The 17,893-nt window shown below is 47.1% G+C and overlaps 1 protein-coding gene across 2 annotated transcripts in view; it reads left to right on the top strand.

Annotated features, from left to right (window-relative positions):
- Positions 1-13,942, top strand: part of PARP9 (poly(ADP-ribose) polymerase family member 9) — a 41,834-nt gene extending 27,892 nt beyond the window's left edge. Inside the window, exons 7-9 of one of the 2 annotated variants that reach the window (XM_075556330.1) lie at positions 1,861-2,003; positions 2,582-2,759; positions 11,160-13,941. In XM_075556330.1, coding sequence (XP_075412445.1) covers positions 1,861-2,003; positions 2,582-2,759; positions 11,160-11,533 — 695 coding nt within the window. In that variant the 3' untranslated portion in view covers positions 11,534-13,941. Of the gene's footprint in view, positions 1-1,860; positions 2,004-2,581; positions 2,760-11,159 lie in introns of both variants that reach the window. The other variant, XM_075556331.1, reaches the window with a different exon arrangement.
- The last annotated feature ends 3,951 nt before the right edge of the window (positions 13,943-17,893 follow it).

Here is a 17,893-nt window from a genome sequence, read left to right on the forward strand (position 1 = left end):
GTCCTACAAAGTCACTATGAGTTGGCATCGACCTGATGGCAGTGAGTTTGCTTGGGTTTTTGCTCTCCCCAACTGCTTGGCGATCCAGAGTCCCGCAGATCCCTTGTTCTGCCACAAGGTGGCATTGTCTGAGCGTGCGGCAGCATGCTATTGCTCAGCAGCATTTTAGAGGGGCAGACTCGCCTTTTCTTCGTCGGAATGAGGCATTACCACACAGAATTTGGAAAGGACTTACTACTCTTGGGGTGGGGGTCGACCTCAAATATCCATCAGAACAATAAATTTTAAAAGCGCCAATTTAGGTATGGCCTTCTTCTAGTGCTGGGTTAGCCCTGCCTGGAGAAAGCAAGCATGTGACAGTCAGGCGCTGTCAGGCTCTGGGTCCCCAGTGCCCAGCCAGTGCATGGAGGGTTAGAGCTACTCAGTGAGTGCCGGAGTCAAGTGAAGTTTATTCCTGCGCTACTACGTGAATAGTTAATGGACTCCAATGTCAAGCTTTGTAAGTGTTCGCTTTGGTGCCCCAAGTCCAGGGGCTCTGCCGGGGAGGTTTCCTGACTTTGAAGTTTGTTGACCCTTTCTCTGGTCTACAGTAGTCCCTCAGACAAGCTAAATCTCTGGATCTAGTCCTTGTTTTTCTGTGATTAAACTGAGCCCACCCAATCAGAAATGTGCTGGGGAATTCATTCATTCCAGGCAAGGAGGGGTTTTCAAAAAGTTCGTGGAAAATGGAATGAAAAGATACTTAGTTTTTCCATGAGCTTTTCCTAGCCCCCTTGTGTTTGATCTTGAGTCAAATTGGTGAAGAAGAAGAAATCCTAGGCGGAAACAAACCTTTGTGTGTTTCCATGTGGCCCCCTGTGTGTTTGGTCCACAGAGCCTGGGTGGTAGTGTTTAAAGCGCTCCACAGCTGACCAAAAGGTTGGTGATGGGAGAAGATGGGCAGGCTCTTATAACGAGTACAGCCTGGCAAGGCCTGTGGGAGCAGAGAAGCCCCCGTCTTTCCTGTGGGGCTGGGATGGGCTTCACGGCAGTGAGTGTCTCGTTACTCTGCCCTTATAGTCTGTTTTGACCCCTTACAGGTAGCACTGGGGAAAGGCCAGAATTAGACATTTTGCAGCTATGTGACAGTGGGCAAGTCACCTAACATTTCTGAGTTTCATTTTTCTCACTTGTGGGATTGTGTTGGTGATGTCTATGTGATGTTATAGTGATGCATTGAGAGTCTTCTGACTGCAAGCCAATTCTAGCTCATTGGGGCCCTTCGGGACAGACTAGCACCACCCCTGTGGGGCTCCAAGACCGTAACTCTTTGTGGTAGTAGAAAGCCTCATCTTTCTCCCACGACGTGGCTGGCGGTTTCAAACTGCTGACCTTGTAGGTTGTAGCCCCACATGTCGTCAATTACTATGCCCACCAGGGCTCCTGCTGATCAAGTGGGATACTGGTGTAAAATCTCATTGAAACCTGTGAAGTGTGAAATAAATGTCATAGTGTTTTCCATTATCTCTTAATGTTTTCTTGTGCTGGTTTCTCTTTGCTGATAGGCATCCTGGGTAGAAATACAAACATCATGAGCAAGCAGCGCATATTATCATTACAGCATTGGTTGGGGGTGGGGGTGATTGTTATTAGTACCTTTTCTCTTTGGCGTCAATCTGTGAAGTCAGTTATTGCCTCTGCATTTTACCCTGTGACTTGTCCTGGTACGGCAGGTCTCCTGACGTGTCCTAAGCTACATGTCACCTATAATTTAAACTAGGTTCTTCCAAATTTCTAGAATGAATTTGCTACACCAGATTCCCTTACACCTCTTCCTTCTCCCACAGGATATTCACGCAAACTTTCATTACTCCTTTTTAGAACAATGGACTGACCAGCAACCCCAAACCCCGGGGAAGATGAAAGGAAATACCAAGCCCATAAAATTTCGTGAACTGCTTTCCGCTCAAGAACTGCAGGATAAAAAGAAGCAGTTGGAAAAATGGGGCTTTCAGGTTCTAAAGGTAATCCTAAATAAGGGGCAGGAGCTCCAACCCATGTAGCGATTGATTAACTTGGTCTGTGGTCAAAAGTGTGCTGTCCACCCTGAGGAGGGAGGCGCAGGGCAGCAGTAGAAAGCCTGGTCTCTCTCCCGACAGAATGTGCTGTAGGGTGGATGCAAGGCCCAGGAGAGAGCCAGCAGTCTATCTGGAAGCAAAATACAACAAATGGAATTGAATTTATCACATGGTATTATCATTATTTACTTTTTAAAAAACATATCAACCCCTCATTTAACGCTGAGCTCGAAGAAGGCAGAGGCTGCGTCTATCTCATTGGCGATTTCAGGACCAGTGCTTGGTGTACAGTGATTGCGTAGTGAATTAAGCGAATTTATCAAAGAAGGGGTCAGAAATGGGGAGCTTAGCACAGACAGAAGCTAAAGCAGCAAAGGACCGGGGAAAGGAGAGACTCACAGGGCTTTATAGGAGAAGCAGATTGTCTGCAAAGTAATGGGTCTGGAAGCGCCTCCCTTGTGAAGCAGTGCTAAGTGGCCTTTTGTGTCTTGGTTTCTCGGGCTTTGCTCTCCCTTGGGCTGCAGGTGGAGAAGATAAACAATGAGGCTCTGAAGGCTGTCTTCCAAGCGAAGAAGAAAATGATGGAAGGGACAGCACCCCAGAGGGAGCCTGTGAGCCGCAGGCTGTTCCAGCAGGTCCCCCGCCAGTTCTGCGACGTCATCTGCAGGGTTGGCTTTCATAGAATGTACTCGGCGCCCTGTGGTGAGTCGGCCCCTCGCAGTAGGGCTCCCCATGTGGGAACAGGAGGGCAGACACCAACAGGTGGCTCACAGGCCTCCTGCTCTGGGGCGGGCACATTTGCTACTGAGACTTAGAGGTGAGGCCACTTGGAGATGACTTCACCTCCATAACGGTTTCCTTCCTCTCTGTGGTTGACGGTGTGTCTGACCTTGATGAACGTGTGCGTACGACCTGTGGTGTGCTGCCTCCCCCTTTCTGCCTTGCTGTCTCCCATCTGCAGAGAGCCCCTTCGTGGAAACGACTGTGCGCAGCCCCGCACCATCCTCAGCCCTCCTTTCCTGAGTTTAGTGAACTTGCTCTGTTCTCTCCTCTTCATGTCCTGCAGCCAGACAGGGAAGGGAGTAGGTATCGTCTAGCAGGTGAAGTGCATAACGATGGAAAAAGCCTTCTTAAACATGGCGATGCCATGTGGCTGCCACCTCTCTTCAGTTGTAGGTAACTGGGCTCCCAACAAGGTGCTTCACCCAGCCATGAAAGCATGCTGGCGTCGGACTGCTAAAGGCGGCTGAGGAGTTTGGGAATGATCCCAGGTGGCGATGCGGATAAGGGGTCTTTTCTAGTGAAGCAGCTTGATTTTGCCCGGCCCCTTAAAGAGATGGCCCTTAAGTCTCCCTTTCAAAACACGGAGCCCGATACTTGCGGTGGAGGCCTCTTTGATCCTCTCAATTTCTAGAAAGTAGCAGATCTGGAAATCATCTTCTCTTTGCCCCAGAGAGCGCACAGGTAATACCTGGGGACGAACATGTCATACGGATCCCCACTAAGAGGTCTTTGAGGGTAACCAGTTTGGTTCCTTTATGGTCCGTCTTCAAAAACCCACAACTGTATTTGCTCCTGGAGCAGCTGTGACTGGTTCCCTTGGCCTCTCCCACTCTAATTAAACCATTCTTGCTAACAGCATCACGATCCTATTTTCCTAATCCAGTGAGTGGGTTTCAGGCGGCTGACACCGCTGACTGCCTACTAGACACCTTTGTGCACCATTTTCCCCCCGAAACATCTACGACACACACACCTTCCCAAGGAAGGCACTCTCAGACTTTTGTGCCTTCAAGCCTGATAGTCCTCTCCATCCGAAAGTCTCAAGCATGGCTTCAATGTGGAATGAACTTGAGGATTTTCACCCCCACCCCAGGTGGACTGAGTCAGAAGCTACATTTTAAATAAGATCCACAAGTGATATTTCTGTATCTCCATAAGCGTCATCTGGGGATCTTGTTATAATTGTAGGTTCTGATTCAGTCCACCTGAGGTGGAAATGTAAGCCCTCCAGAAAGGGAACTTCTCAGCAGTGGGTGTGGACTGGCAGGAGCAAGTTCAAAGCCCAGACTTAAAGGCAAGGCATGCTCCCAAGACCCCTACCCCACCCCCCAAAAAACAAACAAACAAACCAAGCTAGCTGTCATAAAGTTGATGTTGCCTCTAGTGATCCTCTAGGACAGGATAGAACTGCCCCTGTGGATCTCTGAGCCTGCAGCTCTCTGGGGGAGTAGAAAGCCCTGTCTGTCTCACACAGAGCAGTTGGTGGTTTCAAACTGCTGGCCTTGCTGTTAGTTAGCCCAGTGTAGAACCACTATGCTACCAGAAGGAACAGGGAAAGAGCAATAAAAACTCCCATCCTGAGAGGGGAGAAGGAACACACAGGACAGTCATGGCCATGCCACTTAATACATCCGGCTGTGGAGAAATAGTGGGAATTCCCTGTTCTGGAACATTCTTACATAATCCCCCCCAGTGAGCATTTCTAAGGCTCAGTGAAGATGCTCGTAGAAGCCTGATGCCTGCTGGGGCTCTTCTAGGGCTCAATTGGTCGCCTCATAGGCTATTGTCCAGTGGGTGGATGGTTTCCTTAACAATACGGTCCCATTAAATGCTCTTCCAGCAGACCCAATGCCCATCTGTAGGCAACTGGACATCCCTTTACAAAGGGTCTCAGGGTGGAGATGAGCCAGCCAGGGTGCAGTGTAGCACCGATGAAACATACAACTTTCTTCTAGTTCTTGAATGCTTCCTCGCTACCACTATCATGACCCCAATTCTACCTTACAAATCTGGCTAGTGCAGAACATGTACATGGGTACAGGTAAGAGCTAGAAACACAGGGAATCCAGGACAGATAACCCCTGATGACCAATATTGAGAGTAGCCATACCAGGAGGGGAAGGGGAAGGGGGGGGGAGAGGGAACCGATTACAATGATCTACCTATAACCCCCTCCCAGGGGGATGGACAACAGAAAAGTGGGTGAAGGAAGACATCGGTCAGTATAAGACATGAAAAATATAAATTATCAAGGGTTCATGAGGGAGGGAGGTGGGGAAGAGAGGGTAAAAATATGAGGAGCTGATACCAAGGGCTTAAGTAGAAAGAAGATGTTTTGAAAATGATGATGGCAACGGATATACAAATGTGCTTGACACAGTGTATGTATGCATGTATGTATTGTGGTAAGAGCTGTATGAGCCCCCAGTAAAATGATTTATTAAAACAAAACAAAATACTCTGTCAGATATGGGGCTGTTTTTTACCTTCTGGTCCAGATTATGTTTTCAAGTCCTTAAGCTTCATAAGGGGAGCCCTGGTGAAATCGTGTTACGAGTTGAACTGCTAACCAAAAGGTCACCAGTTAGAAACCACCAGCTGCTTTGAAGGACAAAGATGAGGCTTTCTACTCCCCTAAAGAGTTACAGTTTCGGAAACCCTTGGGGGAAGTTTTGCTCTGTCCTACAGGGTCCCTGTAAGTTGACATCAGCTTGATGGCAGTGATGTTGGTGTTGGTGTTGTTTTAAGCCTCACAATGCTATTAGCCTGTGCCCTGTCCTGCCTTGAGACCGTTTAAACGACAGAGTCCGTGGAAGAGACACTCCTTTTCATGTGACTGTGCTGTGGGCTGGTAGGAACTCTTGACTGCAGGTGCTAGGGAAACCCAGGAGCCACAAACTTGGTATTACTGAAGGCCATTTCTCTTTCTAATTTTGATTTGGGTGAACGTTTTCCTATTGCTGAGTCTCTTCTCTCTTTTGCAACCTATTGTTACCAAGTTTTCATTTGGAGTATAGAATCTTTTGGCTTTTTAAAAAATTATTTTAAAACCCTGAAAGGTGACAAATGCTGGGGCTGTGTCCATTGCGATGGGCTCTTGTAGAGAAGCGGAGGGTACCTCTGTTAACAAAGCTCTAGGTGCCCTTTCGCTGCTTGCAGTCTAGCCGGCTCTGTTCTGGGTTGTCCCTCGCATGTCGGGCCTGGCTGGCTGCAGCAACGAGGAGCCGCAGACGGTGGTTTCTTTATTGGGTTCATTCATTCATTCGACAAGAATGTAGTCTATTTATGAACAGGGCTCTGTGCTGGGTGCTAGGGATACAGCAGTAAGCAAAACACACAGAGCTCCTGACCTTATGGTTTATTATCGAGTGAGTCATCTGTTGCATAGCCTTTGGATGTTGATGTATTCCAGAGCGCTCTTGTTTGGTGAGATCGAGCCTGACTCTTAGTGGCCCTGGACGCAACAGAACGAAACGCTGTCCTGCGCCGTCCTCTCAGTTGTTACGTTTGAGCCCGCTGTGTTCATCTCTCTGGTCAAGGAGCCTTCCTCTTTTCTGTTGACGCTCTCCCAAGCTTGAGCTCCTGTTCTGGGGACTGGCCTCCCCTAGTAACGCGCCCAAAGTAAGTGAGATGGAATCTCAACACCCTCTCTTCTAAGGAGCCTGCTGGCTGTACTTCTGCCAAGACAGAGTTGTTTGTTCTTGCAGAGTGCTGTGCTTTCCGTATTGTCTGGCAGCACCGTAATTCACGGACATCAGCCCTCCTCTGTCGTCCTTATTCACTCTCAAGCTTCCATATTGATGCACGTGAGGCGATTGAGAGTACCACGGCTTGAGTCAGGCGCGCATTAGTCCTCAAAAGTAATATCTTTTCTCTGTAACACTTTAAAGAGGTCATGTGCAATAGATTCACGCAGCACAATATGTCGCAGTACGCCCTGAATTCTAACAGGCACCTTTTCTGGTTTACCTCTACACTCTCCCCTGGATGATTGCGCCTGTGTCTAAAGCTTCCCCTCCTCTATGGTGACTTCCATATTTGTAACTCTGACCTCATGGCCTCTTCCCTGACCTCTTGCTGGTAGCTTCCTGTGAGGGAACCAGCCCCTAACACATCATCATGGGTCCGGTAGGTGCAATTGTACAGCGATAATAAAGATTATAGTGAAGTCATGGAGAGCATGAGACATAGAAGAGAGATTGAAGTAATGGAGTCAGACACAGTTCATGGTAGTATGCTCACCTCAGCCTCACTTGGTGGTCCACGTGGAGAGAGCGAGCTATTTATTGCTAACCAAGGCTTTTATCTTCTCTGGGGACATGCAAGCCCCCTAATTATAGGTGAAGACATATGTCACAGGAAAGGGTTGTGCTATAGGTAATACAGCAATGGGAGGGGGGTGGTTTAGGGGTTCATACGTTATTGGAAGAGGAGGTAATAGGCATACACATGTGACAACATGGGTGGATCCTAGATTCAGGATGGCAGCCTCTTTGGATGTCACTGAGCCGGTTTGACCTGTACTCTGGCCCAGTATAGAAACCATTATTAGTAGGGTGTAAGCCCACCCTGCAGGGACCAAACTGATGACTGCAGGCCTTTAGGGAGAAGTAGCCCATTGTCCTTAACTGCAGGGAGTGGGCCCCACCTGTGGTGGGCCCAGACAGTAGTCTGGCAGCTGACTGCCTTCAGGGAGGGAACTTGACAATCATTCACCATTACCTGCAAGCAGTGTCCTAAGTCTAACATATATTTGGGAGAAATCTTTCTGTTTCCCACAGCTTCCATTTAGTCAGCTCCAACTCACAGTGAGCTATGTACAACAGAGCCAAGTGTGCCAGGCCTGCATCCTCCTCCTAATCTCCAAATTGTTCAAGTCCATTATTGCATCTACTGGCCTCGTCCGTCTCCCTGAGTACCTCCCATGCGCTTGTTAGTTTCACCAAACGGGATATCCTCCTCTCGTGCCGAGACCTGAGGCCGTGTCCAAAACATGCGAGCCAGCCAGCGCTCTGCTGCCATCCTGGGCGTTCATGGCTTCTTTCAGGACTTTCTTCCAGTCGGCGTGAATCTACACACTCCTGACGGGTCTTTCATGAGCGACCCAGCTGGCATTTGAAATACGGTGGCATCGTTGCAGCAACATGCAATCCTCTGCAGGACAGCACCCTGACAAGTGGGCGGTGGTCGTTCTTTCTGGTCCATAGTGCTGTCTTCGGAACATCTGCACCTGCGTGTCCGCAGGCACCTCACGCTCAGCAGAGCTCATGCTGAACTCCACTTTCCTTTACCTTGCTTTCCCCGAAGAAATAGGCTTTTGTGTTCTGGTGCTCCCTAGCCTGACCAGGACCTTCACCATCTATCTACAGGCTTCCTGAGCTAGAGAATGTTACCAGTTCTTCTCCCGTCTGGATCCACGCAGCTACTCTGTTCTCTTGATGCCCCTAAGGTCCCAGCCCAGCTTCATATGTCTATTTCTATTCCACCTCCTCTTCCTCTAGACCAGGGGTCCTCAAACTACAGCCCACGGGCCACATGCGGCCCCCCTAGGGACATTTATCCGCTCCGCCGGGTGTTTTTGTCCCATTTTGGTTTTTACTTCAAAATAAGATATGTGCAGTGTGCATAGGAATTTGTTCATAGTTTAGGTTGTTTTTTTTTTTTTTAAACTATAGTCTAGCCCTCCAACGGGTCTGAGGGACAGTGAATGGCCCTCCTGTTTAAGACCTAGATGATGATCGGGTGCTTTCCCTCCTTGGAAACCTGTCTCCATCTAATCTACCCTTTACTCTGCCCCCAGAATGATCATGCTCAGAACTTACCCTCATGCTTGATTTCTCTGTTCCCAGTTGTCTACAAGCTAAAACCCCAAACCCCTTAGCAAAGCAGATAAAGGTCCTAGCACCATGCTATTTCAGCAGCCTCATCACCCACCATGCTCCTCAACACTTTAGCTGTGAACTTTATAGAGTGCCCTAGACAGGCTACTGCTATTTCAGCAGCCTCATCACCCACCATGCTCCTCCACACTCTAGCTGTGAACTTTATAGAGAGCCCTAGACAGGCTACGTACTGGCATGCCTCCATGCCTTGGTGTGTGCTCTTCCCTCTGGGTGGGATGCCTGCCCTCTCTTTCCTCTTTCCCTGCCAACCCCTAGTCTCTCTGCAAGACAAAGCTCCCCTGGCACCTCCTACTTCACACCTTCCCAACTCCTGCAGGCCCAGACAGCTGCTTCCTCCTATGTGATCCTGCACTTCCCTTCTTTGGTCACAACATCCGTGATTTTGACAAGTACAGCCATGCACCGTGCAGGCTGCCAACACTCAGCAGTGGGAAATGTTCCCTTTCTGGCTCCATAATGGCACTTGTCTCGCTCTAGGCTCCCAGGTCCACGGTCCCTCCGTCGTTTTCAGAGTCTTCTTAGGGCTTCCAGGTTTACTCTCAGTTCCTATAAGACTTTACCACTTTCCCCCTCTTATCCCTGAGTGTGATTATAAAAAGGATATGGACGTCCTCTGACTTCACAAAGAGGAAAGGGAATCCGATTCACGAGCCCAAAGCCAATTCTCATAAAGCCGGGCTCAGGCATGCCAGACACCCTCCGACCATCTTTCTCACGTCTCTTGCCGAGTCCCTCCACCGCTGTCGCTACTTTTCAATTAGGTTCAATGATTCCTTGCAGTGGCCACACCAAATCCACAGATTCTACTCCGGATTATGGACTTTATTGGAGAACTGAACTGATTACCCTTCAGGATTAGAAACGTTCAAAGTATTGCTCTTTGGTCAAGACTGCCTCCTCTCAGCTATGTCTTACAGGCAGAATTCTCTCTTCCTTTAGCCTCTCAGCCACGTGCCCCCTGGCCTTTGCCTGGCTGGGGCAGTGTGGCCCGGTTCTTTTGGGGTTATCCATAAATGTCCAAAGGGCACATCGTTCTGCGCATAATGCCTGAAAGCATTCGGCTCTAGCTCTAGGGGTCAGCAAATGCAGCTCCTCCGTGAAGTGGTGGGAGGCGGAAGGAAGATCATTGAGCAAGAATTTCCACGAGGGCCCAGAGGGTGGCCCTTGACCTCTTGGGTCTTCATAGTACTCCAGAGAACATAAGACAAATCACAAGTGTTTATGCCAGAATGGAGACTATTTCTTTCCAGGGATTAGAGTGCATGTGTCTAAGATGCCCCTTCCTTGCATCGCGATACTCAGGATGCCGGAAAACTGCTAGGTGAGCCTGGACCTAGAGCAGGGGCCGGCAAACTTCTGAGGTGGAGAGGCAATCCCACCCCTCACAACAATTTAAAAATTATTTGAGACCCATAAATGGGTTTTGACAAACCATTAAAATCAGCATTATTGGAATAATACCCTTTACCATTTTTCAATTTTACTTCAGAGCCACCTGGACCCACTGAAAGCGCCGCTTATGGCTCGAGAGCCGCCGCTTGCCAACCCCGATATAGAACGTAGCGCCCCAAACTTATTTGGCGACCACCGCCTTACCTTAAATTGAAAAGGCTCATGCTCGTCTGTGACCGTGTAGCCTTCCTTGATCGTTCCAGCTCCCTGGGGGCCAGTACATAATATGATCTAGAATATAATGTAGAATATGATAACCCACTCGTCGGGGAAACCCCTGAGCTAGGTCAAAGGCATGTGAAGGTTCTTTGGGGGGTATCCCGTTCGGCCATGGCACGAACAGGTGGCTTCCTCCTGCCCACAAGAAAGACTGCCAGTGTGGAGAGCAGGACACAGATGTCCCTTGGACCCGGAGTCTCCTTCCTCACGACTGCGGCAGGAGCCCTGACCCTGCTTTCAGTAGACCCTTTGCTTTACACATCTTCATGAGACGCTGCCCACAAGTGGCCCGCGCTCTGCCTCCTTCTCTATTACACGCTAGTTACATCATTCCTCTTCTCAGGAGTTCTCGCCATGCCCCCTGGGAGCAGGCGGAATCCAGGCATTGCCTTAAGCGAAAAAGAAACTCCCTCAGTCATGCTCTCTTTGCCAGCTGCTCGGTTGATGGTGCTGTGGACTTGAGTCACAGTCTCTACGGAGCATAGTTTTGTTACTGGTGATTCTACCCAAATCACAGATCCACTGAAGATAATTGAGATGAGAATGCTTTGGAAAGCATACATTGCTCTATAAAGTCCAATGGTTAAGCTATGCATGTATTGGTGACAATCGATGATAATTTGTCTCAAGAGAACATCTTTCCTACAAGCACAGGCACTTAAAACCAGGAGGAGGTGATTGTTTGGAGAATTGAGAGAGAATACACATTTAGTCTCCTAATGACATCTTTTTTACCTTTTACCAGACCCCAAATATGGAGCTGGCATCTACTTCACCAAGAACCTCAGAACGCTAGCAGACCAGATCAAGAAAACCACTGCCACCGATAAGCTGATCTACGTGTTTGAGGCTGAGGTGCTCACAGGATCCTTTTGTCAGGGTAGTCCGTTAGATATCGTGCCTCCACCATTGAGTCCTGGCGGCACAGATTGCCATGACAGTGTGGTTGACAATGTCGCCAGCCCAGAAACATTTGTTATTTTTAATGGCACACAAGCTCTGCCCCAGTATCTGTGGATTTGCACCCAGGATCAAGCAAAGTCACAGAATTACTCACTCAAGCAGATAGTTCCCTCGTTCGTAAACTGGAGACTTCCAATAGGCAGCTCTGTCTATTAACTTGCCGATCATCTTAACAACTGGCATGGCTTGGCTATGGGGAAACTAATCAGAGGATTAACCAACCACCAGTGATTCAAAGGGCGGTTTGAATTTGTATCACATTGTGGTATCTGTACAGACTAATTGGGTTGTTGAAGGCTTGCTACAGACTGGCATCTTAGTGCCTTCCTCATTGGAGTGGGTAGGTACCAACTAAAGCACTCTCAAGATCACTTCTTTATACAGGTAAGAGTTAGCTAGATGCCAGATAGATAGATAGATAGATAGATAGATAGATAGATAGATAGATAGATAGATAGATAGATAGATAGCTTTATACAGGTAAGAGTTAGCTAGATGCTAGATAGATAGATAGATAGATAGATAGATAGATAGATAGATAGCTTTATACAGGTAAGAGTTAGCTAGATGGTAGATAGATAGATAGATAGATAGATAGATAGATAGATAGATAGATAGATAGATAGCTTTATACAGGTAAGAGTTAGCTAGATGCCAGATAGATAGATAGATAGATAGATAGATAGATAGATAGATAGATAGATAGATAACTTTATACAGGTAAGAGATAGATAGACGACAGGTAGACAAATAGATATATCTGAGCAATATACATATATAGTAAATTTTTCATGTAATGAAGATTTTTTTCTAATATGTAATCCAAGCCTTTTATTTTTCAAAATGTTAGCCAACAAGATAATTTTAGATTTTCTAGAGAATCTTATAAAGTATTTTAGATTGCAAAATAAATCAAGGATTATAGGTGATGGTTGGACAGTGTGATAACACTAAATTGTGTACCTGAAAATTGCTGATTGTCAAACGTTATGTATTATATTTGAGAACAATAAAAATAGATCACCTTTGTCTGAGTAGCGGGCACTTAAAAATGTTGTGTAAAATGAACTGTTTGGTACTCTGCTAAAGTTCTTTCTGATATGGTGAAGCCATACAAGATAAAGCCACTTGGCATGATGAAGCCAAATGGCTAATTGACTAATTACTTATTGACTACCAGATGTGGTTGAGTCACTTACCGGATGCTGAGAGTATGATGCTAACCATGAAAACTGTCCTCTTAAAGGATGTGAGCCTGCCTACGTGTGACTAGGGAGAGCCGATGGGAAAGAGGACTCGTTAGTCAGGAGATGGGGGAAAGCCTAAGGAAAGTGAAATTTACGCTGCGACGTGCAGAGCATGTGAGGGTGAATCAGGGATGCCGCCAAGCAGGAGCAGATTTGGAAGAGTTCTTGAGAGAGAGTGTCTCCTGGGAAGGCTCAGTTCACTGTGCCTGTGCTCAGATTTGACTGCGGACTTCAGTCTGAGATGGAGAAGCCAGCTCATCTCACCACACATACCTTGCTTATTTTTAAATCCATATTCGCCTATACATCCAAATTCCCCTGGGTCTTACATTTTCAACTCCTTAATCAAAACATTTCTTCCCCCTCCTTTTCTTATTTGAAACAATATTTCTCCACTATCGAAAGTAGCCCACTTATTGTCTTCTATGATGTTGTCCTTGGACATAGTCAGGAGAGACCCTGCTGTGGACCCTGGTTTCAGAAGACTCAGCTCTGGCCTCCCTGCAGCACTGTAAGGCGAGGAGTCCACAGGGCCAGAACAGAGCACAGCCCTGTGCTCTTCTCACTGCTAAACCAACTGCCAAGTACTTGAGACCGCCAACATTTCTGTCCGAGCAGCAGTGAATTGGCTCCCAGGGCCTCTCCGTGGGTCTCTTCCAAAGAAGTGTGCCACCGACCATCCCCAGAGGGACCAAAGGGTGACTGTTTGTCGCGATGCAGGGATTGGTGGAGGGCTAGGCCATCTGTATTATACACGTGAGACCTTTGAGGCAACAGAAACCAAAGGTGAGAAGACATAGGGCAGTTTCACAATTTCAAAAGAGAATGGAGGTGCGTGAATGCTCTGGGGAACAATGGAAAGAAAATCTTACTGAGAAATAGCATAGTGAAATGGAAGACCACCAGTGAGACCGTGTGAAAAACAGACAGGAAGAAAAAACCCAGCTAGCTACAAAGGAAAGAGCCTTGGATGCGCAGCGGGACATTTCAGGGAAGCAGAGTATTTGTGTGCACCCCCTGCGCTCCCCAACAAAGCTGTCCATGCGCGAGTCTCCGGAATCTGCAATATGTTACCTGCCATGGTAAACGGACTTTGCAGATGTTATGAGCGTTTCTCTTGTGATGGGAAGATTATTTTGGATGAAATTAAACTTTTTCTAGAAAATACTTTGTAATTATAAATTATATATCTTTTTAAAAATCATTTTATTGGGGACTCATACAATTCTTATGACAATCCATTGTATCAAGCACATGTGTACATTTGTTGCCATCATCATGCTCAAATAAATATCCTTTTAAAGTTAGAATTAATATGGTCAAGGAGACTTTTTTTTTTTCTTTTGCTGGTTCCATGTCCAAGTCAAAACTGACTTTTTGGCTTGCTGGATCTTTTGATTTTCTGAATGTCATATGACTGTATGCACACAAGAGCTCTGTGTAGTGCTCAGGCTGCTAACCCAAACGTTGGCAGTTCAAACCCCCCTGCCAGTCTACAGAAGGAAGATGCGGCCATCTCAGAAAGATTACCGTCTGGGAACCCGTGAGGCATTTCTACTCTGGCCTACAGGGTCGCTAGAAGGTAGAATTGACTCATCGACGACAATTTTTTTATGCATGGTTTTCTCAATTTTGAGTGCTGCTTAAAAAATAAAAATATCAATACACATCTCATATGCCCATGTATTTATGTGTGTCGCATACATAAAGACACACGAGCTGCCTTTATTTTGTTTTCTTCATCTGTGCATGAATGGTAGCAGGGAAATTGCACAGAACTGGGAAAACAAAAGACCAACAATGTACTTGTGCCCTGGTTAAGGAACTAGAAAGCAATACATTTGAATCCTACCCTAGAAGCAGTGTCTGAGATGGGGATTCTTGTTCAAGTGAGTTATTGGGGGAGTGAGCCTAGGAAAATGGGAATAAGGGAGACAGGAGAGGGGCTGGGAGTGAGAGGAAATTTAGACGGGAGTGTGATTTCAGTTGAAGACCAGAACCATGTTCCAAAGGCAAGCTCAAGCACACAAACTAGACCATTAGAGTAAGCAACACCCTGTGGCAAGGGGTTGGCCTCTGAGCCCTGGTGCCAGTTGTTGGCCTACCACCGCCCTCCTGAGAGCTCAGGAGCACCTATCTAGCAAGGTGGGTCCTGATAGGCTTAGAACAGTTCTTCAGGGAACAAGAAGGGTAGCTGGGATTTACCAGTCACCACCAGGACACGTGAAGGATGGCTGCTCCTGGCCAGGTAAACGGGACCCGGAAAGGAGTGACTGACTGCTGTGCTTTCAGCACTGACAGTCCTGTATCCGGGGAACTCTACAGCACATAATGTCTGGCATTTCTGCAGTGGGGGGGGGGGGCGTTTCAGGAAGAGCACAACCCCCTTTGGCAGCTTCCATGAGAGAGGCTGAGTGCAATACTGCTTTCAGTCTTGAATAGATGTGACGTTTGCAGTCCCCTCTCCTCGTTTTCCCCCTCACCACCGATGCCTGCCACCATGGTTTGCATCTCACAGTAACGATGGCCCATTGTTGTGGCACTCCCGGGGTACAACTGCAGTGTGCTGCCATCACATCATTAGAAGGCCAGATTAGGTTTTGCCTGTGGGGGTTGTTATGCTTTGTATCTTTTGAATTTTTAACACTGTGACTGGTAGGATCATATCTTGTGAGTTCAAACAATAAGAGGAAGAACAATTATAGTAATAGCATCAGTCTAGATTACCTGAAATGAAAGCTAAACAAATGTGTCATGCTAATAATAGTAGACGAAGGAACTAGCGCAGGTAAATAACCTCAACAGAGCGTGCAGCATGGCACATAGAAAAGAACTTGGAATTGACTGTGGCGCAGAAAAGGAGCTCCCGGGTGGTGGGGAAACTACATCCGTTCCCCACTAGGAGCAGAAGGGTCGACGAGTCATGCCCACCTAGTGGTGTCTTGAAAATTGGGCCTAGGGCTGTGCTTCTGAAAGGGCTTGGCCAGGAAACCCCATCGGGCCTCAACCGACCACACATGGGGTCTCCGTGAATCAACTTCATGACAACTAACAAGAACAATGGCAAATGGTTTGCCAACAAAACATTTTGTGTACAACACTGCTAAAAGAGGGGTGTGCTTTGTTCACTTGTGACATGAACGCTTTCAGAATGAAAGTTGGGGTCACCTTAAATCCACCCCAAACCCAACCCAGCCCTGTGCCATCCATTCTGACTCATCGTAACCAAACAAGGACTCCAGAAACGATTCGTCCTTAGCCTCACCTCTCTCCCGAGGTGGGGCTGGTAGGCTCAGACTTTGCCTAACGCCCTCCCATAATGAGCCCGCTGCCGTGATGCCAGCTCATTGTGATCCTGCATCGGGTTTCCGAGGCTGTGAATCTGTAGGGAAGAAGGCAGCCTCGTCTTTCTCCCAAGGAGCAACCGTGCGGTTCCTTCGTTTCCTCGTGTGTGACCAGGTAGCGACATGTTTGACTTCATCGAAATGGAAAGAGGTTGTTCTCTTAGATGTGTGCACACAGTGTGAGGGTCAGTGCAGAAGTATCGCTGCTGGGACCCCAGCTCATACATACACGGGTTTATTCTAAACAAAATGCATTTAAGCACGTCTCCGTGATCGGTGGGTGGATGCAGACAAGTTTCCTCAATAATACACTTGCTTTTGGCTTCATGAATAAATAATAAATACATAAATAATGCCCAATCCAAACGGTGCTTTCCCAGGGAATCTGGTGGATCGGTTAGATCCAAGGCAAAGAGGTCAACTAAGAAGGTGCTGGCAACTGCTTTTGGGGATTCCCAAGGAGCACCGTTGACAGATTTTCTCAAAGGACACAGGATGATCAAGGGGCTTATAATAAAAAGTTTCAGGGAAATAGAAAACTGCCTTCGTGGGAAAAGCACCAGGAAAGTTGTGCAGTTTTTTGTTTGTTTGTTTTCCCGTTCTGTCAGGGTCACGAGGGCTATCCTACAAGAGCGTCGTTGAGGAGCCTTACCCCAGCCACACTGCAGCCCTGACTATGGTCCTTTGAACTTCTTTTTGTTCCCCAAACTCAGCATCCCTCAAGAACACCAAACCGCATTTGACATGGTGTAACATGAGCTCAGGACCCGTCAGGGAAAGGCCAGAGAAATGGAAATCGCTTTAAGGAGTGTGTAGGCCTAGATGGAGGATAAACTGAGAAAGAATACAACGGGGTACCACCACCCCTGCAAAAAAAAAAAAAGGAAATAGCTCCACTGGACAGAGCTTTTGTAGTACACATTTTTCCCACTAAGGGAGCATCAAGCAACTTGCTCTGAGTTAGTGCACCCAGTGGCATTGCCTAGGAAGGTTCTCTGGTCACAGTGAATTTTTTCATGAAAACAGTTTGGCTTCAACCTCATTTTTTGTGATAACCAATTTAAGAGAAAAGCATGTGCCTGTGAAATTTTGTTTCCTGCTCAGAAAAAAAAAGGTCGCAGAAACTGTTGTGATGTTGAACACAGTTTATAAGGACAGCGCTATGGGGAAAGCTCGACTGTATGAGTTGTTTTTTTGTTCAAAAAAAGGTGAATTTTCGATTGATGACAAACCTCATTCTCCACATTCATCAACTTCCCAACGGATGGAAATGTTGACGTGTTGTGCATTTGGAGTTCGTTCCAACAGCTAAGACTGTTAATCAAGCTTTCTATTTAGAGGTTCTGAAAAGATTGTGTAACCGTGTGTGACAAAAAAGGCCTGATTTGTGGCAGACAGGGAACTGGTTTTGCCAGGGTGACAGTGCACCTGCTCACACAGCCATCTCAGTGCACCAGTTTTGGGCAAAAAACAGCACTACTCTCTTGCCCCATGTACCTTACTCACCTGATCTCGCTCCATGTGACTTCTTTTTGTTTCCACAAATGCAGAGAGACATGAATGGACAGCGATTTAAGAACATAGAAGAGGTGAAGAAGAAAAAAAAAAACGAGGTGCTGGCAGCCATCCAAACGGATAAGTTTAACAAATGTTTCCAAGAATGGAACCGTGACTTTGACAATTGTGTTAAGCATAATGGAGTCCTTTGAAGGTGATAAGGTTGTTTGTAAACATGGCCCAGGCATGCAAACTGCAACTCAAAAGCCATAGGCGGCTCCTCTGGTACATACATGTCACTCTGAAGTAAAATTGGAGAAACTTACAGGATACTATTCAGAACAGGCAATTTTGTTTATTTGTACATAAACACTTATGGCTCTCAGATAACCTTTAAGTGGCTGTGAGGGACAGGATTGACTCTCCCA

Source organism: Tenrec ecaudatus, chromosome 8 (assembly GCF_050624435.1).
Source record: "Tenrec ecaudatus isolate mTenEca1 chromosome 8, mTenEca1.hap1, whole genome shotgun sequence".
NCBI classification, from domain to species: domain Eukaryota; kingdom Metazoa; phylum Chordata; class Mammalia; order Afrosoricida; family Tenrecidae; genus Tenrec; species Tenrec ecaudatus.